The sequence below is a fragment of the Pimephales promelas genome, chromosome 12, assembly GCF_988280905.1.
Source record: "Pimephales promelas chromosome 12, fPimPro1.hap1.1, whole genome shotgun sequence".
NCBI lineage: Eukaryota > Metazoa > Chordata > Actinopteri > Cypriniformes > Leuciscidae > Pimephales > Pimephales promelas.
The window spans coordinates 28101358-28126839 of NC_142780.1; the positions used below are offsets into that span (position 1 = coordinate 28101358).

The 25482-nt window shown below is 37.3% G+C and overlaps 2 protein-coding genes across 2 annotated transcripts in view; one reads left to right on the forward strand and one right to left on the reverse strand.

Annotated features, from left to right (window-relative positions):
• The window catches only part of tmem74 (transmembrane protein 74), a 106972-nt gene that overhangs the window by 5461 nt on the left and 76029 nt on the right, over window positions 1-25482 (reverse strand). The window lies entirely within an intron of this gene.
• Window positions 5732-10003, forward strand: trhra (thyrotropin-releasing hormone receptor a). Its single transcript, XM_039650622.2, has 2 exons — window positions 5732-6608; window positions 9449-10003. Exons 1-2 carry the CDS (start codon window positions 5832-5834, stop codon window positions 9878-9880), a joined length of 1209 nt encoding a protein of 402 aa, XP_039506556.1. The 5' UTR covers window positions 5732-5831; the 3' UTR covers window positions 9881-10003.

Here is a 25482-nt window from a genome sequence, read left to right on the forward strand (position 1 = left end):
AGTATGCTACATTGTCACATGACCTCGTGTTGTAACACTAATCCTTTTAAATTGCTTTCATGATTTGAAATAAAGCTGAAATAAAATGATGTATATAAAAATCAAGATTATTTTTACAGTATATATATATATATATATATATATATATATATATATATATATATATATATATACTGTAAAAATAATCTTGATTTTTACGGTAAAAGAGTGTAAAAATGCTACAGTGCAAAACTGTTAATTTGTTAACAGAAAGTTTCCGTATTTTATACGGTAAATAACTATGATATAATTTTACTGTAAAATACCATTAAATTTACAGTTTTTGAAAGTGAAAAAGAACAACTCATTGTATAATTTACAGTAAAAAAACCAGTAAATTTACATTCCCACAATTCCTTGTATGACACTTCACATTTTATGTATTTTTGTTGAAATAACTGTGGTTCCTCATAGTTTTCTTCCAGTCAGTTATTTACATTAGGGTTTATCCTACATTTAATGTTGTTAAATCAATGGTTTTTGCATTTTCTTAATTTCATGCATGTTACCATGATGATGTTGTTTGTGTGAATGACACTGTGCAGCTTCTTTATAGTAGTATTAACCTGCTTATGGAAGATTACTTGAGATGAGCTTTTTATAAATATATATAAATTACAAAAGCACATTACAAAATTGTGAAAGCTTGAACTCAAAATGAAATCTAAAAATAAAATATTATATATTAATACATAATGTAATAAATATAAATAATAATTATGAAATAACTCAGCAGGTGGTTTTCTGTTTGTTATTTAGCATTTTTTAAATGCAATTTTGCAAGTCAGGTGATTAAAATAGTCAATAAAAATAAAAGTCAAAGAGAAATTGCTGATATACCGGTTCATTCATCAGGCAAATTGAAAGTTAAGTTGAGAGCGCATTGTATTGTGGGGGAAGTCTGTGCATACAGAAACAGTGAAGTTCAACACAGTATTATACTGCAGCAATAAATAATATGGTAGTATACTATTCTGAATAAAGCCTCGGATAAGGAGGCGTACAGTATGTAAGCTCTTTAAGAACAAGAATATTACTCTTACAAAGACCCATCTAAACTCTTAAGCCTCTTAAATACATTTAAGATATAGATTTTAGGGCATGTGGAGAGGGAGCAAAGTGCCAAAAGCAAGAGATGGAGACAGAATGACCGACAGTCATTTCTTTGAAGGTCAACAAAAATAGTGACTCACTGGTATCATTTTTTTTATTATTATTATCATAATATGAGCTCATCCCTGTCCATGTAAAATCATAAAAACACAACTTACACTATCCCAGATTTTTAACTGACGAAAAAGTTCCATAATATAAGAGCTGAGAATCTAAACTGCACTTAAATCATGGACAAAGAAGTAGCACCATTGTCCTTGAACAAGGTATTGTAATAACTTTAATTTGATTAAAAAGTTTTGATTGGTCGATGATGTCACCACCAGCTACACAATCCAATTTTTCTAAAACGAACTGGCTCTCTTTGAAGCCAATAACAAGAACACAAGGAATGACTAGTTTCACCTCATTGTGTCCACGGCCTTTCGGATGGGAGACATGCAAGGTGAGATGTAGAAACGGGCTCTTGTCATTAGAAAAATTAGATAGTCCTGAGTCGCAGCCAGAAATTTTATTTATTCCTTTGAGATGTCGGCTGCCAAGCTTGGAGTGGTTTGCTGGCATTGAATCTGATTAAAAGCAGAACAACATCTTTGTGTTTTAAATTCGAAAGTTTGCTGAAATCAAATTCAATTAGAGAACGAATGAATCATACAGTCCGGCAGATGATGAATTATTCATCGCATTTCCATAACAAACGATGAAATCACAGCCTTGTCTTTGTGAATGCTTGTCACGCTCCCATTTTCATAAACTCTTGCTTCGTTCTCGGCTTGATTATCTCTTAGATCCCTCACAGTCTTTCTAGAAGTTGGGTGATGAACCATTACAGGACGTTAACTTTGATCAATGCAATATGTTCTCCTTTGTCTCTTTCTTGAGGAGAGATTTGCCAAACAATAGCTTGCAGATTTGATTCATCTCATTATATACACAGTATTCTTTTAGTTTGAGTTGAGTTGAGATAAAGTGGGAAGGAGCTGTTATGGGAATCAAATCAAAATACAATGTAAAATCTTCCAAAATGTGTGTCTTGGGATCTAGGAAAAAAGGAAACATAACTGTTGTGAATCTATTAAAGGGGGAGGGGGGGGGGGGGGGGGTTAAGCATTATAACATGCTCCTAATGATGAAATGTTAAATAATAATGTATTTTAGTTGCTTTACATTTCTCTTGATGAATCACGAGAGTAAGAATGTGTTCTAGAATCTGTAATTGAATGCAAAAAAAAAAAAAAAAAAACTATTTGTGTGCTCAATCAAAATGCCCACTAGATGGCAGTACAACACTAATAGTACAAATCAGAATGTGAAAAGTCAAACATTTACATAAGGTAATGCGTGATCAACTATATGAAGATCATTTATGATTGCCAAAATATTGTTTAAACCCAGCATTATCTATCCATAACTTTTAGACAATAATAAATCAGAAAATTTGTCACATCTTGCTTCCTTTTTTTCTGTATGCACTTCCAAAGGTCTAGAGCGATTAAAGCCTCTACTGAAATGTTGATATATTTTAAGGTGGCTATAATGGATTATGACTTTATGGCCGTCACATATCACCTCCTCTACAAATAGACCTGACCTTTGCAGAATGGAAAAAGAGGTCATTTCTCTTGTAGCACTTAGTGTCTGCAATATATTTCATGATGCAAAATGTAGCCTATAAAGATAAAAGAAAAAGAAAGAAACCCTGATAAATTCAGAGGATTTGACAGCTGTAAAGTTCTGATATTTACTCTTCCCAAGAATATAAAGCAATCTGGAGAGAGCACAAAAGCTGTCAAAAATGATTTCATTATTTTCTGTGACATGAATGACACTGTCATGCTTTTGATAAAGATTTAACAACCCATTAAGAAATAATACTATAAGTATACTAAAGTGTCTCAAACATGAAAAAATAAAAATTGGTCCTTGATGATCTGCTTAAAGTCACCATAAAAATCTAACAATATATATATATATATAGTTAGATTATATTCATTTTTATTTATTTATCTGTGCATAAATGCAAAGTTCTATAATGAAACTCTAGATGGTGCAGGCTGACAAGTTCTTAACCTAATCTGTTTAGAATCACATCATTCATAGGTCACTGCTGATTGGTTCCTTCTGTATCAGTAGCCAATGAGCTTGCTGCTCAACCTTCAAATACTTGGTCAGCATTTGCTGTAGCTGTTACAGTGTGCTTTCAAAAACCCTCCACCTTCCCCAGCTCCACCTGTATAGATCTGCTACGGTTAATTCATGTATGCCATATTGTAGAGCAGCAGCATGCCTTACTAGCTCACAGCAGCATGTCATGTCATGTATTGGCAGTAGCTCCTCATTGCAGTACACAAGATCCAGGGGCGGAGTTGGATCCAGATCTAAGGGGTGGAGATGGATAGGATTAGAGGTGGGGTTAGGGATCAGGGGGTGGAGATGGGTAGGATTAGGGGTGGGGTTAAGGATCAGGGGTGGAGATGGGTAGGATTAGGGGTGGGGTTAAGGATCAGGGGTGGAGATGGATAGGATTAGGGGTGAGGTTAGGGATCAGGGGTGGAGATGGATAGGATTAGGGGAGGGGTTAGGGATCAGGGGGTGGAGATAGGTAGGATTAGAGGTGGGGTTAGGGATCAGGAGCGGAGATGAATAGGATTAGGGGTGGGGTTAGGGATCAGGGGTGGAGATGGATAGGATTAGGGGAGGGGTTAGGGATCAGGGGGTGGAGATAGGTAGGATTAGAGGTGGGGTTAGGGATCAGGAGCGGAGATGAATAGGATTAGGGGTGGGGTTAGGGATCAGGGGTGGAGATAGATAGGATTAGAGGTGGGGTTAGGGATCAGGGGGTGGAGATAGGTAGGATTAGAGGTGGGGTTAGGGATCAGGAGCGGAGATGAATAGGATTAGGGGTGGGGTTAGGGATCAGGGGTGGAGATAGATAGGATTAGAGGTGGGGTTAAGGATCAGGGGTGGAGATGGGTAGGATTAGGGATGGGGTTAGGGATCAGGGGGTGGAGATGGATAGGATTAGGGGTGGAGTTAGGGATCAGGAGGTGGAGATGGGTAGGATTAGGGGTGGGGTTTGGGATCAGGGGGTGGAGATGGGTAGGATTAGGGGTGGAGTTAGGGATTAGGAGGTGGGGATGGGTAGGATTAGGGGTGGGGTTAGGGATCAGGGGGTGAAGATGGGTAGGATTAGGGGTGGAGTTAGGGATTAGGAGGTGGGGATGGGTAGGATTAGGGGTGGGGTTAGGGATCAGGGGGTGAAGATGGGTAGGATTAGGGGTGGGGTTAGCGATCAGGGGGAAGGTATATGTAAGGTGGGAGGAGTTGGATCTGGATCCTCTGGATTTCATGTTCTGCAGTGAGGACCATCTTGTAGCAAGTCCTGCACTTACTCTGCAGCAGCAGCAATGACCAAAAGCAGCAGCGTAGCAGATCTATTCCACCAAGACCAAACGTAACAATGTCATATCCATTACCATCTCAAACACAGAGTTTTCATGACAGAGAGGTTGTTTTTTTTTTTTAGAAAGTTCATGTGCCCCCTCGTAATCTTTAAACAAAATATCTTCCCCTCGCACTTGCATGGCATCTCCTCTTCTCCGATTAAGTATTTACTGGAGAAAGGGCGGGCCAACCTGTCAATCACATCAGATCAACCAATAGCAAACAACAATCCAATCAATTCCAGATCAAAATCAAGTCAAGCCCCACATTTTTTTTCTTTTTCAAAAGCTGACTCGCTCGGATCTACATCACAAGGGGAAAAAAGTCTATCACAACTTCTGTTTCATGCTAACTAACACAGATAAAGCAGCTTTTTCCACTTCCTCAAAAACGTTTTCAGTTGACCTTTTTGTACAAATCACAATATGTCAGATAACAACTGTAATAAGTTAAACATTATAGCTCAAGGCACAGTAACCCATAGATTAATCCCAGTGATTTTTCTCTCATCATGAATACACAAATAGACTTGTTAAGAGTCAATAATTGCTCTCATGGGTGTAAACCTGCATTTTGCTGGTGAAATCAAACTTGACTAATGGCTAGCTTTCCCGGACTTGGATCAATCTGTAACCTTATCATGCCCCTTGAAACAAACTGCGTAAAAGGAAGCACTATCAGTTCTGATATAGCAAAACAAACTGACTTTTAAACAAACACCATATATTGCAGAGGAACATTTTAATTAGAACGTGAAATCGGGCTTTTGAGGGACAGTTTAGGCAAGAACCCCATAATTGATCAGACACTTCATCTCTTACTTGCTTCGGCATTACGCAGTGCACAACCTGCTCTTACTGACGCGCTCGTCGCGTATTAGGGTTACCACGGTCTCATACCACATCAGCCTGGTCAGCCCTGGGCGGTGCAACACCTCTGTCAGCTCTCTGCAGTTATGCACACTGGGAAAAGGATTTTTATATATCACACAAATTACCACGGACAGATTCTTGGCTTCGCACCAAACGAAACTGCGTTAATTTTCATCTCTGAGGTCTAAAGCTTGCTGTGACTGGAGCGTGTGTTTTATTCCAGAAGGACATTCAAAACGGACATTTTAACTTTACTGAATTTTCTTTCTCTGGAATACTGAAATATGACCTTTTTGCGCGCGTCCTGGAGAGCTGATAAGTAATTTCTGCGGGGGAAAAAAAGGAAACAAACACAAGTGGAGCATGGATAACGGTACTATATTCAAATTTAACAACAACACTACTTCGATATGGACTGATTATACTGTCGAATACAAGGTCGCGAGCATCTTATTAGTGATCCTTATTTGTGGAGTTGGAATTGTTGGCAACGTTATGGTCATTCTTGTGGTCTTAACGACCAAGCACATGCGTACCCCAACTAACTGTTACTTGGTGAGCCTGGCAGTGGCCGACCTCATGGTCCTGACGGCAGCGGGGTTGCCCAACATCACCGAGAGTCTTTTCGGCGGCCAGTGGGTGTACGGATACGCCGGGTGCCTCTCCATCACTTATTTTCAGTACCTGGGTATCAACGCGTCATCCTGCTCCATCACAGCCTTCACCATTGAGCGCTACATTGCAATTTGCCACCCGATAAAAGCACAGTTTATGTGCACCCTCTCCAGAGCCAAGAAGATCATTGTTCTCGTTTGGGTTTTAACTTCCCTCTATTGCGTTATGTGGTTTTATCTTTCCGACACGACAGAAGTTGTTTTTGACAACGCTGTCATCGTGACGTGCGCATACAAAGTATCCAGAAACATGTATTTGCCAATATATTTCACAGACTATGCGGTGTTTTACGTTATCCCTCTTTTGCTGGCCACTGTTTTATACGGATTTATCGCAAGAATTCTTTTCCTCAACCCATTGCCGTTGGACCCCAAGGAAAGTCGAAGAAACTGGAAAAAGCAGTCGTCCGTGCATGGGAACTCCAGGAGTTCCTCCAGCACCACGACTGCTGCTTCTCGGAGACAGGTAAAGTGTTGATTTTGACGCATAACTTTGTGCGTAATTGTGCGAATGGGGAGCCTAAGTTCTAGCAGCATTCACTGGTTTGGAAGGTGAATCGAATTCCGGTTCCAATTTCTCTAAAATTAACGAATAGCCTACACTAAATAAATGCATGTCTTATTAGACTATCTAGGGTAACAACACATCTAAAATAAATGTGATAGGCCTGGTGCAACTCTTGCAAAAATGTTGTTCAAAGACTTTTCAAAGCCGTTTTAGTGACGTTTTTATAAATGCACTTCAGCAATTTAGCGTCTAGATTTTTAATCGCGTTTTTGATTCGCTAAAAATAATCTCATTCAACTCATCAGATTAATTTGGGGAAATAACGGCTGTGGTCGCGATTTTTGTTTTAAAAGAACCGATTCCTAGAGTCATTCTTTAAAGAACCGATTCATTAAAGTCATTCTTTTGAGATTTAATACATTTGTCATTGATTCACACTAAAGAGTAGTTGGCTCGTTGCATAAGAGTATATTAAGTTGCGCTGTTGATTCGGTTGCGGTGTTGTGTTAGTGCAGGAAACATTTGTACTAATCCCGAACCAGAACACATCAGGCGTCAGCCAGTTATTTGAAAAAAAAAAAGAAAAAAAAAAAAAAGATGCTTTGTGACGGCTCACATATAGCCTCGAGCAGGTAAAGGTCCAAATGCATAGTGAAAACAGGCGCCATCTGATGAACTCGGAACGACTGCACTTGTGTTGCCCTAGGCTATTTGCCTGGTTGTCCAACAAAGACAGAACACAGCCTCTTATGACCTTTATAAAATCAGTCTTTAAGCTATGAATTTTCTCAGGCTCTACAAATGTGTTTTCCATAAATGAACCATGACATGTTATATGGTGTATTAACACATTTGGCAACAAGCTGGCAAACAAAGCAACAGCTGTATCGTGATAATCATGTTTATACGGTTGAAAAAGGTCAGGATTGAGTGATAAATTAAAATGAGCATGCTTTAATTAGAAAACAGGTATCCTGTTAGTTAACATGTCATCCGTTTTCACAAACATTCACAATTTGATCTTACACGTTAATTAGTTGCATTGAAAAAAGGAGCAACAAAATGTAAAGCTATTAATGGTAGCTACACAATAAATGCAAAACCACTATTAAACAACTTAAACACTGTTAATGCTTAGAAATATAATAGGTTACACTTTATTTTAAAGGAGCATTTCACCCATGTCAACATTAATCTTTATTGAAAGTGGCTCATATGTACGAAAATGTAAAAAGAATTTTTGAATTTTGTGCCCTCTTGACCGAGAAAAGACAGAAAATAACCGAAGGGCGCATTTGTAGGACAACAACTCCCACAATGCACCACATTGCACAGCTCCGCAAGCCAAACCCACTAATCTGGAACTGCGCACAAATCAGGGAAATCATTCTTTCGTCAACAAGGCTAACGTTAGCTGCCAGTAGAGTTTGAAATTCATTTCACACAAAATTTCTAGTTAGTTGGCTGTGGCGAGCAGGACGAGGGACATAAGAGCGGCGCAAGGGAGGACAGCGCGAGGACAGTGCAAAAACTGTAAATTTAACAGTATTTTACTGTAAAATTATATCACAGTTATTTACCGTATAAAGTACGCAAACTTTCTGTTAACCATTAACAGTTTTGCACTGTAGCATTTTTACAGTCTTTTACTGTTAAAATCACGGATATTTTTTACAGTGTGAATTACTGCATGATACCTGGATGTTCAGTCAGGCGAAACTAAGGATGGTTCACATCACAACACAAACGTCCATGTGCTCATCTGATTCAGAGATTTCGTCCAGGAGAAATTGCCATCATTGAAATTCTCCGCAACAGCCGGACTCTATGTGTCCGTAGGCCGTAGCACAAAGCGAGAGCATGAGCATCAGCAGTCCGCCTCAGCTCGAGCCAGTCCGGCTCGTCGACCGCGACAGGCAGCCGCCTCCGGTTCCTCCATCAGCCTCAGCTGCTATTCACTATATTGCGGCTCGTAAAGACAGCTAAGAACATCGGATTCGAGCAGCAGAATTTCAAAATCCTCTTCTTCCGTATCATGTTTAGTTTCTTCCGTCATTATAATACTTCCTATCTCCACAGCACTTGTTAGCTTGGCTTCCAAACAAGATGGCTGACATTGATTTCAGTTTCTGCAAGTGAAGTCCCACCCACTGATCTGTAATAGGTCTGTAGCGTGAGTGGATCCCACACCCTTGAATAATGAGGAGCTAAGATTGTAGTCTCATACTTTTAAAAGAAATGTGACTTCCTGCTTATTATGAAGCAAAATGACGATTTTTACGTCATAATAACGGGAATTTCACGGGAATTCGTACGAATTTTACGAGGTGGCTAATTCGTAACAATTCATACGACCTCACTCGTACACATTAGTACGATTTTGGTAAATCTTACATATTTTACGAATTGGCCAATTCGTATGAATTCGTATGAATGACCTACCCCTGACCCCGCCCCTAAACCTAACCATCACGTGGGTTTAGACAAATCGTATGAATTCATACGAGTGAGGTCGTACGAATTAGCCACTTTTTAATCACTTGTACAAATTCGTACGAATTGGTCGTGAGATAGGGTAGAAACACTCAAATCCTTATTTCTCCCATCTCAGGGGAAAATAAGTGAATAAACCATGACCATTCAAAAATATGACTGGGTTTCTAAAGATACAAAGCTTAATGCAAATGGGTGAAGTGTCCCTTTAAAGAAGATTTAAGATTAAAAAATGCAATTTTGAGGGATCAGAGAGTTATATAGGCCTACATAACTAAACACATCTGTCATGCTGTCTGCTGTAGGTGACAAAGATGCTGGCAGTGGTCGTGATTCTCTTTGCTTTGCTGTGGATGCCCTATCGGACGCTGGTGGTGGTCAACTCCTTCCTCAAGGACGCCTATCTGGACACCTGGTTCCTTCTGTTCTGCCGTCTCTGCATTTACATGAACAGCGCCATCAACCCTATCATCTACAATGCCATGTCGCAGAAGTTTCGCGCCGCCTTCCAAAAACTGTGCCATTGCGGGCCCCAGCGCTCCGAGAAGCCCCCCACTTACAGCGTGGCCCTCACGTACAGCGTCATCAAGGAGACCTCCAACGGAGAAAGCCCAGACCACTACACCACAGAGCTGGACGACATCCGCGGAGCCGCCGAAGAGCTCCTGCCCGAGAGGAAGAGGTTGTCATGTAAAGAGTCCTCACTAGCTTGTAAAGGCACATTGGCAAGTGCTTAGCTCCTCATTGGTTTGTGTTGATTAGGTTACTTCATTTGCAGTGTCAGCAGTTTCACAGTGCCTCAGAGTAGCCTGGAGTGGTGGCCACATGAAAACAGTATTTTGACAATCACAGACGTTAATTAGCAGATTTATCATAACTTTTCAAACTAGAGTTTGCTGAAGACCAAAATAGGCCCCATTCCAGTCCTGTGCAGGTGCCGTAACGCTCCTAAAGCAATCATGGACAGATGATTGAATGGTTGATTGAACATGAAAGGGTGATAGTAGATTTGGATGTGATTTGTGGACTCAAAGCACTACCACTGTGGTCACTGTGGCAACAACCACATGCATCACTGCCAAGACATCACTCAAGAAAACTTGTTCCAAGAACGGGTGTCAAATTGATACTTACACTACACTCTAAACAAATGGGCAGTTGATTACTTCTCGGTTTCACTCGTAAGCTCAGTTTTACAATTGTGACTCAAATGTATTCTGCCCAATTTCTGCCCAAGGAGTGTAAAATGACCCGAGTCTCAAATCATCATTTTACACCTAACTCTGGCACTAGATTGAAGGGTGTTGTAGATTCAAGTCTTGAACTTTAGGATTTTAGCAAGCCACGATTGACACCCACTTCCCACATTTATCAGTCAAATACCAGAGTAAACATGTGTCTGTTGCTTTTTTCACATATATTGTGAATAGCATCATCAGCCGAGGCTGTTTTCTCACAGTGGCATTGATTTCCAAGCAGAGCTCAATTTTAGCAGATAGTACACTGCAAAATTAAGGAGATGAAAATAATTTGTCATTTTAGATGTTTATATCTGTATCATGTGCATCTTTGTGGTATACTTAAGGGAAGGTAATTTAACAATTATTTTATAGGTAACATTTTACAATAAGGTTTCAAATTTAGTTAACATGAACAAAGAATGAACAATACTTCTACAGCTTTTAATCATCTCAGATAATGTTAATTTTAACTTTTATTATAAATTTGCATTTGTTAACACTAGTTAATGCACTTTGGACTAACATTAACAAAGATTAATAATTAAATACTGTAACAAATGTATTGCTCGATGTTAGTTCATGTTAACAAATGAGACCTTATTGTAAAGTTTATGCTGTAAATACCTTGTTTTAATCACTTGAAGAAAAAAAAAAAACGTTTCAGCTGTCTATCTGTAGTTTTCAGTAGTTGGTTGCTGTAAAATAACAGTGTGAACATGGATTGTAATGTGAACTTTTAACCTAACAACTAAAATATCGTTTCCTCATAAACACTTTATATGATAAAATGTACAGCTTTTGTGATGTAAGCAAAAAAAAAGTGTATTGTGGTAACATTTGTTTTGTGTTTAAATTGTCTTGCTGTTTTGTATTTGTATTTTGTACAGTTGTTGTTTAAAATAAAGTAATAGCTATTTGGGAAATTCCTCTTGATTTCATTTTTTTGGTTTAACATCCTCTAAAAGTGATTGAGATATTACACTAATGTTTATTTCAATAAACATTTCTACAAAACTCCTGCTACATAAAATCCAATCAAATGGATTTCAGCTCATTTCCTTTAAATCATCCCCTGGATATTGGTTTTGTCACAGATTAGTGTCCAGGTCAAAACACCTTTAAGGCCCATTTCATTGCAGAAGCCGCCCTCATGCTAAACTGTCAAGTTCATGGAGACTGACGCTCAGCCAGAAGATGGACATAGAAGCTCTAGAGGAAGAGCCTGGCCAGACATTTATTACCACTCCTCCCTCCTGCCCTCCAATTACAATAAATCATTACTCCAGAAGTGGGTGATCAAAAAAGTGATTTATGAGAGGGAACAAACTAAAGAGCACCAACAAACATTAGAGCATTCATTCATACAACACTGGAGGTGGTGGTAGTTTAAGTTACAATTTATGCAAAATCTACAATATATATCTCACCTTCTGTTTATGCTATATTGCTGTCCCTTTTCCTCTCGATTTATGGGGAACAAATTAGTAAAATGTACTATTTTCGATGTGTTTAACCCATTTAACTTTGCATTTTAATCAATGAGTTTGTCACCTAGACACCTTCTTCTTTAGAAGTTCACAATTCTCAATTCTAATTAAAAAAGCCTCAATTCCAAAACAAAAATAGCCAAACAAGTTTTTAGAGTCAAGTAAACAGTCATTAATAAAATAAAAACAATTGAACAAATTACAACTGATACCACATATAAAGGAAGGGAAAAAAGACACAAATGGAATAAAATGCGGTTTAAATCATGGTATAGGTCTAACAGTAAAGGCATATTACAGAAATTGAATAATAATTATCTTCACTGTATAAATTTAATGTAAATTGTTAAGATACAAACGTGGTTTGATCAAGAGCTATGAGTGTTAAGGCCCGTTCACACCAAGCACGATAACTATAAAGATATAATTCTAAAAATCGTTCTCCATATTAAAGAATAACAGAGTTCACACCACAGCCACAACGGTAAAGATATGAGGAACGATATTGGGATCACTTAACGATTTTTTTCCTGCTGTCCAACGATAAAACACTGACAACCAATCCGAATCCATTCTAATTAATTTAAAGGTTTCGCGCATTTAAAATGGCAGTTGACATTGCAGAGAAGTTAATCGTCGAGGTACAAAAAAAAAAAAAAAATCCTCCACTATTTGACAAGTCACACCCCCTTTTCAGGGATACGTTAAAAAATATGGATAGCCTATGGAAAGCAATCAGTCGTTTTCTGGGAATAAACGGTGAGAAGTATTCACAATGAGATATTATGCAGTTTAGCATAGTGTTACAAAATTACCTCAGATAGCCTATCCAGAGCTATTTGACAACAATGCTGAAGTTGCAGTGAAAAAGGTGTTGTATACATAAAGGTGTTGACTAGGCGATGTTTTTTTCCTTTTGACCATACGTCAACATCCGCCTTTTTAGGGTACCCTTAAACGTCGGTTACATGACGGGGTAGGTTTAGGGGTAGGTTTAGGTCTGGGGTAGGGTTAGGATCCGATAACGTCATCTAACCGACATTTTAGGGTAGGCTACCCTAAAAAGGCGGATGTTGACGTATGGCCAAAAGACGTCCCAAGACGTCAGTTATATGACTCTTATTAGACACTATGACAGTTATTCATTGACTTCGTCAGATAAATCCACTGTAGATGTTTCACTAGACTTGCTAGATTCACTGTTTAGATCCGCTCCCAACTCCTCTCGTCTTTTAAGGATATTGTGTACCCAAAAGCGGCAGATTTTCTTTTGATATTTGTTTGTAGCAGCAGCAGTCATCCATTTTCTACTTTGAAACCTCAGCGCGAGCGCGCGATGCTTAGAATAAAAAGACTGTTTTCGGTTGTTGGTGTGGACGCATGTATAGTTATCTTTACCGTTATCTTTATAGTTATCGTGATTAGTGTGAACGGGCCTTTATTCTGTGTTTTGTTCTTTGATTACCAATGATACAGCAGGTTTATTAAGCTGCTGTCACTTTAAGACCTGACACAAATCTGATTTCTCCCAACTCTTTATGTTCAAGACCTTCATAATTACGAGGAGACTCACCAAAAACAGGTATTTTGACTAAACTAATTTGTGTGGGGTTTATTTTCAGTTGAAGCAATATATTCACATTTTTTTCCTGTTTATTTATGTATTTATTTGATTGTTCCAGCGAACTGTTGCATAAAAAGAATTCCACAGTGTGGCTTCAATTGGCCTTCACATATTTGTACCTTTTTAATTTATTTTTGATCAAATAAATCCAGCCTGGGTGAGAGGCTTTAAAAATTATTTATTAATGAGTCCAAACTTTTGCCTGGTTTTACATATACTTTTCCCACATTTTTTTCACACCGTCTAATTGCTTACAAGTGCCAACTGGGTTTCTGCATCAAAACTCATTGGCGTGGGTGCCTGGAGCCAAAAAGACACAAACAAACGAATCCAGCATTAGCCCCGAGTTGGATGTGGTGAGAATGAGAGAATGTTAATCTCAACCAATGGTCTCTTGACACAAGAGTCAACAAAACGAGATTAGCAGGACAGGGCTGATTAGTGTAAACAGCTACAGCCCAGTTCAGCCTCATGCATTTATGTCAACACTTGACAGTGGAGATAACAGTACACTCCACTTCTATTTTAGGATGCTGCATTGTATAACATCATAACCTATACTGGAATACAAAGAGGCTGGAATACAAATGAATTGCAGTTTATACTCATTCAGTGCATGTGTACAGAACATAAGGACGATCTGTTTGCATCTTGGCATGGTGACAATAAACCTTTTTTCAGATTTTACAAGGATACACATTTCATTAACAGCCTGTTTTCTAAAATCTTCAGCAAACATGAACTTTAGAAACAGTCGAATTGAAACAAATTATGAAAATCCATGTTTTAAACATCCACAGGCCACATAGTGGAACACAGAACAATGGACAGAGAAACCTGTTGCTTAGGCTTGTACAGTTTTTCAGTCCAAACAAAAAAACAAAAACACACCGCAGTGACACAAGTGCTCTCGTGGAAATGTCAACTCTCCATGTCTATCTTGTCAAACTTAACATTCAATTATATGTGACTGGAAGTGCAGTTTCCGCTCAAATTAAATTATTGTTGGCCTCGTGTTTTTCTGTCAAAAATACAACAAATACAAAATAAGTCATGCCGACAGACTGAAGAACATCTCAGTTGGTAGATATTAACCATTTTTCATAAATATAGCTAAAACGGGGGATCTTTAATATTGCTTATAGCAATGCCTTGGAAAAAACAGCCACAATTCCAACATTTTGAAGCCATAATATTTGGAATAATAAAATTGCCATAGAATGGTGACAGTAGAGAAAGAAATCTCTGATGACCGAGGCACTCCTTAATTAAAATGTCTTTATTAAACAAATGACATGTCCTAAACGGACAAATTTAAAAAGCCCACGCGTAGCGGCATGGTTAGGGCATGTGTTTTTTGACCAACCTGAGCTACCCTTTGACCACCAATCTTTCACATGCATTTCATTTCATTATAGACAGTAACTGATGAAAACAATCAAATTAATCAATAGAGCCAATTCGCAGAATCTTTAATATCAGTAGGTAAGAAACCTGTCTAGATGTCTCGGCTCACCTATGTGGGTTTATTATAAACAGCCACTTCTAAACTTAAAAGTAAACAGGATTTTAATATTACATTAAAGTTATATCAATACGAAAATAATTATAAAATTTACAGTATAATGGACGTAAGCACCGCAGATGACCTTCTGTAATGCCCACAGCTAGTAAACACACACTCCCACCTGATGCTAGTCCCATCCGAATAAGAACATGAAATCGCAGACATCAGGTGATAAGAATTGTGATTCAAACCCCTTTTAGAAAACTAGTCCCATCCGAATAGGGCTTAAGACAAAAAAAAAAAAAAAAAATCCTCTCTCATGTCTGCTATAACTAATCTCTTAACCTATCTCTTTCTAAGGAATAATTCTAATTCATAGTAGTGCTTTGGAGCTATTTGAGATTTAAGTATCAATATTTCTTCAATACATCACATTAATAACAGGCTAGTTTTAAAGGAAATTCTAAGAATATCTAAAGAACAGTTTATAACTCATGGTTATGAAAAAGAAAACCTTAAATGGTGCGGAAATCACTTCACTGCTATCACAAGAGCAACAAAGTGAGTCGAGACCTTATAATAATGCCTTGACCCTGTGGTCATTGGCTTGCTGTCTCTGATTGGCTTTTGTTTGGCATGTGAAAAAGTGCTATCCAAACTTATAGACTTGATACTATCTATAATGTCTTCACCCTAAGGCTTCTTTTCACCCTTCAAAGTTACTTTGGAGTGCTGCTGTGAAAAGAGACATGTGTGTGACTATTGACCTTTAAGGTCATTTTAACCGTAACCTGTAAAATCTATACCTGGACCAGACACTGACATCAATGAATGCATGATCAATTGCACTTCAAGGAACTTATGACGTATTATACTACCTGTGCTGATTTCAGGTAGAGTAAGTTCAGTACTGAACTGAATGACAAAGAAGTTGTTATCGCATGATTAACAAATAGACCCTGGGAACAGTCCAGGTGTGCTATAGATATATTATTTGCTGAATCAAAGAAAAAAAAATGCTTTAGCATATAAAATGATCAGAAATGAGCTTAATATGCCTCAAGTAATTGTCACTGCGTTTTTAAAGCAAGTTTGTGCCATTATGGTGGGAGGAATTACGCAGCAAACATTCTCTGTGGATTATTTTACAGTGTGCCATGCAACACTTCATCCAGTGAGCTTGTAATATACTGTAGGATGGGAGATTGAGCAGATGTTTCAGCCCGAACTGTGCCTAACATTAATGGTTAACCTCTTTCATTCCCATGTTGTAGTGAATGAACAGTAAAACCGCATTGGCATTCACAAATCTCAAGCCAGTGTTGCTAGGCAACAATTATTTCTATCCGTCAAAGCTCAAGTTGATGGATTTGTTGTGGACAGCTGAGGAAGAAACCCAGGGGAGGAAAAGAACTCATTCGAGAGGGCACTGATAGGTTCGTTCAGGTGAAAGCCTGATCATGAATGGACAAATCCGACGAAACATGATTCTACAGATTAATCAAATCACACTTTTAAATCTATCATTGAAAATTATAATTTTTGAATAAACCACCTTTATTTAGCAGAATGGCATTATAAAACTTAATCAGTAACCTTTACAGTTTCCAGCATTGTTTGTGAAACCGATTGACTCAGTCTGAGCTAAAGATGCTATAAAGGCTCAAGATAATAAATTTAATTTAGATGTATTCAGAAAAAAAAACATGGTTTAAACAAAAAGCCACAAGTGCCTTATGAAAAAGGTTTTGCAGAACAAACTGTCCTTGAAAGAAGGGGTTTAGGTGATACAGAGAAGTGTATTTCTTTACAAACACAAACATCATGACATCTCTTATGATAAGGTAAGTTGTGCTGTAAATCTATCGACAGAAAATCTGATCTTTTAAAATACTTTGTGATCCCTAAAATGAGCGCTATAACTGTTTTCAAACAGGTCTACTTTTAAATGTTCAAACACCATTGGTTAAACCAGGGCTAAGGGTTGTTCGCTTGTCCGGGACAAATGGATTTTTTGAAGGGACAAGTAAAAGAAAATTTTCCTTGCCTGACCGGACAAGTAGCCTGATTACAACGTACTTAGTACAGTAGCCCATTCATAAACAAATGCCTCATTCTTGAAGGAATCGGTCGTCTGAATTAATGACTCATTGACTCGCTCATTAAGAAGCACAAAAAGTGTTCTCGTCGCTTGATAAACTTAAGATTGAGCCACTGTAGTCACTTGGACTATTTTAACAATGTCTTTAACAACTTTTCGAGGCAAGTTTCAATCCCTCAAGAAGCCTATGGACTATGGATGAACGAAGGTCATATGGGGTTGCAACATCATGAGGGTGAGTAAATACTGACAGAATTTTTATTTTTGGGTGAACTAACCCTTTAAAGCAATATTATGAAAAGTGCTATACAAATAAATTCAAATTGAATTGAACATTTTGACAAGCACACATTTGAGGCGGTGTTGGTGATACGTCGTTGTATTTGATTCTTAAATAACTATGTAATATAATAAATGATCAATCACATCGACTCATTTTACAATCCTAGCACTTTATTTAGATAAAGCACACCCTGACATTATGTTGGATAGGCTAAATGCCACTACAGTAAAGGTATTTATCAGTTTTAAGGCTAACGATTAATAAATTAATTGATCGTTAATTTAAACGACGATCGATCATGGGAATTTGTGTAAATTGACATCCCTGAACTTCCTTATATTTTTTTATCCTTCAGCACACAAAGTAATGCCAATAATGAATGATGCATACATTAAATAGATGAAATTATAGCATTTTCTGTCAAAAAAAAAAGATGAATATTGACATTTTATGACTAAGAAGACAGAACACTCAGGTTTTACTTAATGGTTAATCATTATCCTTGAGACATTCACTTTTTTGTTTGATAAACAGCACCTTAATCTGAGATGTGCATGCATAATATTATTAAAGGAGTAGTTCACTTTAAAAAAAAAAAAAGCTTTTGCTGATAATTTGCTCACCCCCATGTCATCCAAGATGTCCATGTCTTTCTTTCTTCAGTCAAAAATAAATTAAGGTTTTTGATGAAAACATTCCAGGATTTTTCTCCATATAATGGACTTCATTGGGAACCAAACGGTTCAAGGTCCAAATGAGAGTTTCAGTGCAGCTTCAAAGGGCTTTAAACGACACCAGGCGATGAATAACGGTTTTATGTAGGACCCTTCGAATCATGACTTGAAAAAAGATTTGTTCATTTTGATGAACGAATTTGAACAGGAGAGTCACGAACGCTCATCACAGAACAGAGCAAGGCGAGCATTTGTGCTTATAAAACTTAAACTTTTTTATTAATTTTTTTAATGAGCGATCGTTTCACTAGATAAGACCCTTATTCATCGCCTGGTGTCGCCTAAAGCTATTTGAAGCTGCACTGCAACTCTCGGTTGGACCTTGAACCGTTTGGTTCCCATTGAAGTCCATTATATGGAGAAAATCCTGGACTGTTTTCAACAAAAACCTTGATTTCTCACACTTCACACTCTGCTTTTGAAATTTTCGAACCAAGCCTATATAATTTCCTTGAAAAAAAATATGTAGAAATCTGGTGGCAATGGTATCTAGTGATGAGCTTATTTTAATTTGCCATTTTATAAGATAGAAAAGGATCATCAAGAATCACAATAGCCACCAAAATAACAATTACATCAGATTTTACTGGAGTGTTGTTATGAAACTAAAGTGTTATGCCCCTCAAAAAGCTCTTGTTGCGGACAGAGATAAATAAGCCTTGAATGCTTTGAAGCATTCATTTATATCTCATATTAGATCGCATTAAACCTCTCATATCAAGCATTTGATCACATTACAGCTCTCATATGAAGCTATTTCATAACTGATTTTTTTCCCCCACATTTCATATTTCATCAGTGTGTACCATTTCAAATGCAATTATCTGATACATTAGTGTGAATTATATTCCCTTACACATCACTGGACCCCCACTGGAATCTCATTTTCCATTTTTGGTTTTGTATTCTCCTTGTCATGCTGAATGATAGATCTCCCACCGTCTCTTGTCCCTGCATGCCATGGGTCTTGGTGCGTCATAGACTTACTGAACTCCTGGTTTACACAACCTTAGTGCCTTGTGTTTTACAGAAGCCTCCTGTACAGAAGAAGTCTGAATGTGTTGAATGTTTGACCTCTTCAGACATTTTTAGGAGAGGAGAGTGTCTTTATGTTGAGCCTGTCTCCTCAAGCTTTGAGTTAGTTGCTTTGAGGTCATTCATCTGCATACTGATGAGGTCACCTATTAAAAGGTCAGCTAATGGCTACTTGACAGGTCACATCGAAGAGTGAAATTCTTCTGTCTGACCTTTACAAGAGCAGCACTAAATGTAGAGGTCTGTAATTCACCTTTAAAGTCTGTAAAAAGGAAAATAAATAGCTGTGATGTATATTTTTGCTGACGATGGTGTTTTAAAATGAACATTTGCCAAGTGCCAAATGCTAGAAGAAGACTGGCCATTGGATGATAACTTCATAAGAAAATGCGACCATGGCTTAAATGGAAATGTAAGCACAGAATATAAGATCAGCCAATACGGAAATGTACTGTATATGTTTCAGACGATCTTTGCATCGTAATATATTTCAATTATTCATTTTGCAAGTTACATTATGCCAGTAGGTGCCAACAAGTGACGGTTTTTATGAGTGAGTCATTAATTCTACCCCAGTGATTCATTTGGGACACGGCCATTCAGAAACGAAAACTCTCTCTTTATAATTGAGTCATTGAACTCATTGAAATCATTTACTGAACCAATCGTTCAACAGATTCAGTCAAGAATTTCTTCAGACTTGCACTTGCTCTTTTCAAAAATACCAGCATTTATAAGCCTATCATGTTTCCTGCTATTGTGATTCTGTGGTTGTGTATGGTAAAAAGGTAATTACACCGTTGATAATTAATGAGCTGGCAAATGCTCAGGTAAACCTGTGTGCTAAAATTATTGTGACTTTAAATGTCAAGTATTCCACCTCCTCCATTAACCTCCTGTCATGATAGAGTCATGCGTTTAAAGTCAAAGCACTCGCTAACAACCGTGGATGTGACTCGCATATGAATGGATCATGTGGAATTATGGTTTTGATGCTGTTGTGCATTTAGTCTGAAATGGCCTGTTGTACCAGGGGAAGAGATAAAGCTTATTAATATTTGGTGGGTAATAATAATTATAAAAAAAGGTTTAATCAAAATCCTTGTAAATAAATGGACCACTGAAATTTTATTGAAACACGTCTTTGGGGGAATTTCAAGCAAAGCTGCTCACCAAAATAGCAATTTCCCTTGCGAGAGATAATATGTGCTGTCATATCACCTGATGAATGTATTATTCATGAAAACACTCAAATTGAACACTGCAAAAATGTTCTAAACCTTCTTGCGTTCGTCGTCTTTTTTTTTTTTTTACATTTTATTTTATTTAAGAGCAAAAGAAAAAAATGCATAATTCAGATTTCAAAAAAATCAGATTTCACAGAATATAACTTTTATTTTGATTTAGTTTTCAGCATCAAACCAAATTTAGTGAGGTTAATTCTTAAACAAGGAAAAAAACACATTTGGTATGCAGTAATATATAGTTCAGAGATTAAAATTAATTAAGAATATTTATACGCTATTTGTTTTGGCAGCGTATTCAACAATTTAGAATTATTTTTCACAGCTAAAAATAAATCTGTCTCCATGCACGGCATCAACTTTTGGCATGTCTAACAGCACTGTTTTTCTTCATGGATGGCTGAGTGATGAAATATAGATTGTTTCCTTTTATTGCACATTATATTCCACCAACAAGGTCCCTTCCTTATCTTAGGCCCAGTGGTTCATGTAGGTTGTCTACAAACCGGAAGGTTGGTGGTTCAACCTGACCATGTGTCGAGGTGTCCATGAGCAAGACACCTACTGTAACCCCAGCTGCCCAGGTGAATGAGTGAGTGAATGTGAGGCAAATATAAATGTAAAGCGCTTTGGTGGCCATTGGGTCTGTGAAAGCGCTATATATAAATGCAGTCCATTTACCATTTATCTGTATAAATGTCCACAACCATCAAAAAATCCAAGGCGGAATCCAAGGCTGCTCTCAAGTTTAGTGACTTTATATATTCTTTGTGCCATTTGATCTCATGTAGAGCCCTAAGGTGAAATATAAAGATATATCCACTTTTAGACAACTGTATCAAGCCAGATGGGATTATTTCTAAGTATTTTATGATTTAATCTCTTACAGTTTTTGTTAGCCCAAATTTACTTTGTATATTGTAAAAAAATGTTAAATATGCTTCTTAAATTGTTTGAGCCAACACACTGTGGCTGTGCAATTGCATAGCTAATTTAATTCTATATGAATAATTGTGATACACATTACAATATCTTTGCAAAATGAACTGGAGAAAAAAAAAATGTTAGAGCAACGATGTCATTTTTTTTCTCTGCTAGGGGTTGCTAACCTCTTACAATAACAAAGGGGTAGGTTGATGACACAGTGATAAGCGGAATCATGGAATTTCCCGTCCTGCTGATGGATCTAATAAAGGTAACGAGTGAGTAAAAAGTAAACATTCATGTTTTTTAACATTATTGTGGTATGAAGCAGGGTGTGATTGCTAATGGGAGACAGATATCAGCACCACACGCGAGGTGGGTATAAAAGGGGTATATAAAAAATAAGGACATTTCATTCTACCGAACTACCCGCAAGTAGGGCTACTGAATTACTACTCACACAGGTCATTTTATTAAACAAATTAAACTTGCGAGGTAACACGAGGTAATATGTAAGGTAATATGTGTTAGTTTGTTGGCTATATGAGACTAGTAGTAAGCTAGATCAACATTAGAATAACATACTGTTCATATTCTAACATTTCATCATGTTGAGATAACATTGATTAGTTTTATGTACATTTGCTCACCTGTCTAATAAAGTACATGCAAGAGCGGTGTCTCTGTCAAGTCGAAGTTTGCCGCGAAGCTCTGTCAAGTCCAAGTCAGTCTGCAAGTATTGTTAGCTCTCGGCATCTCGAAAACGGCACGCTGATATTGATCCTTGTTCTAGTTTAAGTCTGCTTGCCATGATCCATAATATTTGAAAGAAACAACAACAGCTTTCCGCTAAGCATTGCATAGTTGTCCACATCTGTCGCCAGAACGAGCGGAAAACAGGGATGACGTGGATATTACGTAATTGAAAGGCGATTTAAAATTGTGAATTTCTCTGAATTTACAAATTCTTGGAAACATTTAGGATAATGTAAGTACATAAATGAAAGAATAACACTGTGCAAGTGGTTTTCGGATATTTTGATACAAAATTTTTACATATTGTACCTTTAAAACAATTTGTTTTAGCAGACCATGATCAAAAGTCCTGGTATCCAACACACATTATTTTGTAAAGAAATGATTAACACACAAGATGTTCTTTGACATTTTGTCCCTCTGGACAAGGGACTTTCAGATGACGAAGTTTCCAGGAAAATACTTTTCCGAAGTCTGTGAGTTTCTATGGGTTGCGCAGCGTAAGAACATTAAGGTGATATGAGGCCAATAACCATGTTTCCTGTTCCTTCCTGTTCTAATAAAGATATTGCATTGCCAAGGAAACACTAATATGCCATTGTGACTCATGCACCTCTTCGTGAGGAGATGAAAGGGCACGAATCATTTTGACTCACGCAGGACTGGACACACGAGCGTCGTTTTCATTTCAACCCAATACAAACACGTTCTTGAAAGAGTAAATTGGCTTCTCCAGGCAAAAATGATCTGTTTAGAAAGAAACTTGCTTTAGAAAAGGTAGCTTGGGTTAGGTTTAGTTAGGTTTATATTTTTGCTTTAAAGCATATAGTTTGATGTTGGTATCAGATCAGGTTAGCTGGAAAATTATAGCCATTGAAACATCTAAAACGTTAAATACCTTACCTTTGGAGATATATTTGCAAATACTTGGAATTTCAAAGACATTGAATCAATGGAATTATTGGAATAATTAACTGTTTAATGTAGTAAATGCATGACATTTTGATTCAGTTTCTAAAGACATAAGAAATTCAAATAAATAAATAAATAACAATATTTACACCGTAACACGTAATTGAACCTGTGACAGATGAGTGCATGAAGTGTCCAATATTCCACACTTCATTTTTTTTTTTGGTTATTTAAGTGCATCATCTGTGTATTTAAAGGTTCACTTTTTCTTTTTGTAATTCTCAGTGTGAAAACACTACTCACACTACTCATAAGAAATGTCATAGAATAGTTCACAAGTGAATTGGGACGCACCTTTATATTTAATATTAGCTGTGTGTTAATGCTAATTATGTTCAGCCAACCAAAAAGTGGAAATGACTGACTTCACCATGGCCCTTTTAGCCAATAGTCCCCCTGTGGTGAAAATCAAGCTTTTAATGTTGTTCATATGTCAATGTGGTGTTTTAATATGCTTTAAGACAAACCATGTACAAATGCATAAGCCAACACCATTACAGAGTATTTTCTCCATAAATCTGCACTGAACCAAAGACCTTGTAACCAATCACGTCATCAACATGTGATCGTCAACGAGTGGATCTCTGAGCTGGTGTGAGTGAGCGGAGGCGGGCCTAATCTGCATATTTGTAGAACCGCGTACACCAAATGAGGCAAGGATGCAGTTACATTCAAGCTATTCAAAGACATGTATAATTTTTTTAATATGTCATTTGACGATCAAAGATTAGTTTTAAGGGATACAATTATTGAGCACAGGGTGACTTAAATCACTAAAGAAATCTGCACAGCAATCACAGCAATGTCCCAACTGGCCAGACTGCTCATTTTCTGAATTTAAATGAACTCGATGATTATGATGACATCTTCACGAACGTGAAAACTGCTTACTTCACGCTGAAGTGTAATAACAAAGCAGCGGTAATCTCTGTCCAATGGCTTTGCTTAATCCTGCTCACTAGATCAATGTCAGGGTAAAATTAAAATCTGACTCCAGGTCAAATGGCATTTCGCATATTTTCTCATGTTGCTATGATCCAAAATTCCTCACTTTGACAGCGAAGCCCAAAACAACTCTCTCTGTCCATATGCATTATCATTGCTGAGCTGTAATTGCTTGATATATGTGATGCACTGTGCAGTCAGGAGAGACCCTGTAATCAGAGCAGTTCATTTACAGTGACAGTGCACAGACGGACCAGATTCACTATAGTGCTGAGAGATATATAGTTAGAAGGTAGAGGAATGGATTTATGGGATGTCCGCAACTCCAATATATGAGATGAAGTTCAGAAACCGAATTAAGTCCTTACGAGTGAGATATTGATTCTTCCTTCCTTTTCAATTAAATGTTACACAAATCAAAAATTTTTTTGGCGTGATACTTTAACAAACTCACGCAATATTTTCAGGTCTTTCATCTTAAATGATGGTAATAAGATGACATTTAACTATTATGGTGCTCTGTCATATTGACAAGGAATTCATTGCATACGGCAGAAATATCATTTATAACGTGCTTCCCTTTAGCTTGCATCATTTACGATGAGGATGGAAGGGAGGATACCTATCATATAAGATATTGCACTCTTAAATGAAGCATATAGTCATATAAATATATCTGCAACACATACAGGGATGTTTAGAAGGTCAAAATGCTGTAAGGATTGAAGTTGACTGAAGGGAAACATTAGCCTGTTCTTTTAAACAGCGTAATTGATTTACGACAGGGTGTATCTGTGTGCACACACCTACCAGGCAAACTGTCGGTCCTGCTTTATCTTTATGTTCTGTGAAGGACCGGAGGCCACAAACACATTCTCTGTTGCTTCATGATGCTCGCCTGCTATCTTTCACTGACTATGTGTTTTCACAGCTCAAGACTGAGTATGGAATACAAAACATAACAAGAATAATCCCTTTATTCTGCAAAGTCTGATGGATCTAGTAGCGGTGCTGACATTTTAAAGAATATTTTTTTCTTTTCTTTAACTTTGGAAGTGATTTTTTAATAATAATGTTTTTTACCGACTTCAGAATATAATATGTAGCCAGCGCCGCATTAAACAAACAAACAAACAAACAAAATGCACAGAAAACATTATTTTTCAAAGTTGTAAATAAAGCAAAAATGAAAAAAAGCTATTTCTTTCAGTTATACAGTCACAGGGGGAATATATATATATATATATATATATATATATATATATATATCCATTTGAATCATCATTTGACAATAAGCATGATGTTACTTGCACATTGTTGTCAATTATGTATAATTTACAGAAAGGAGGCGTGTTTGCATGAGGAATGACTTCACGGCATATTTCAATCATGAAACTACTACGATTTTGAGCTCTTGCTTTAACTGGATTATGGCTGATTAATGCACTATACGACGCTTCTGCAAAAGTGTATACATCCAACGCAC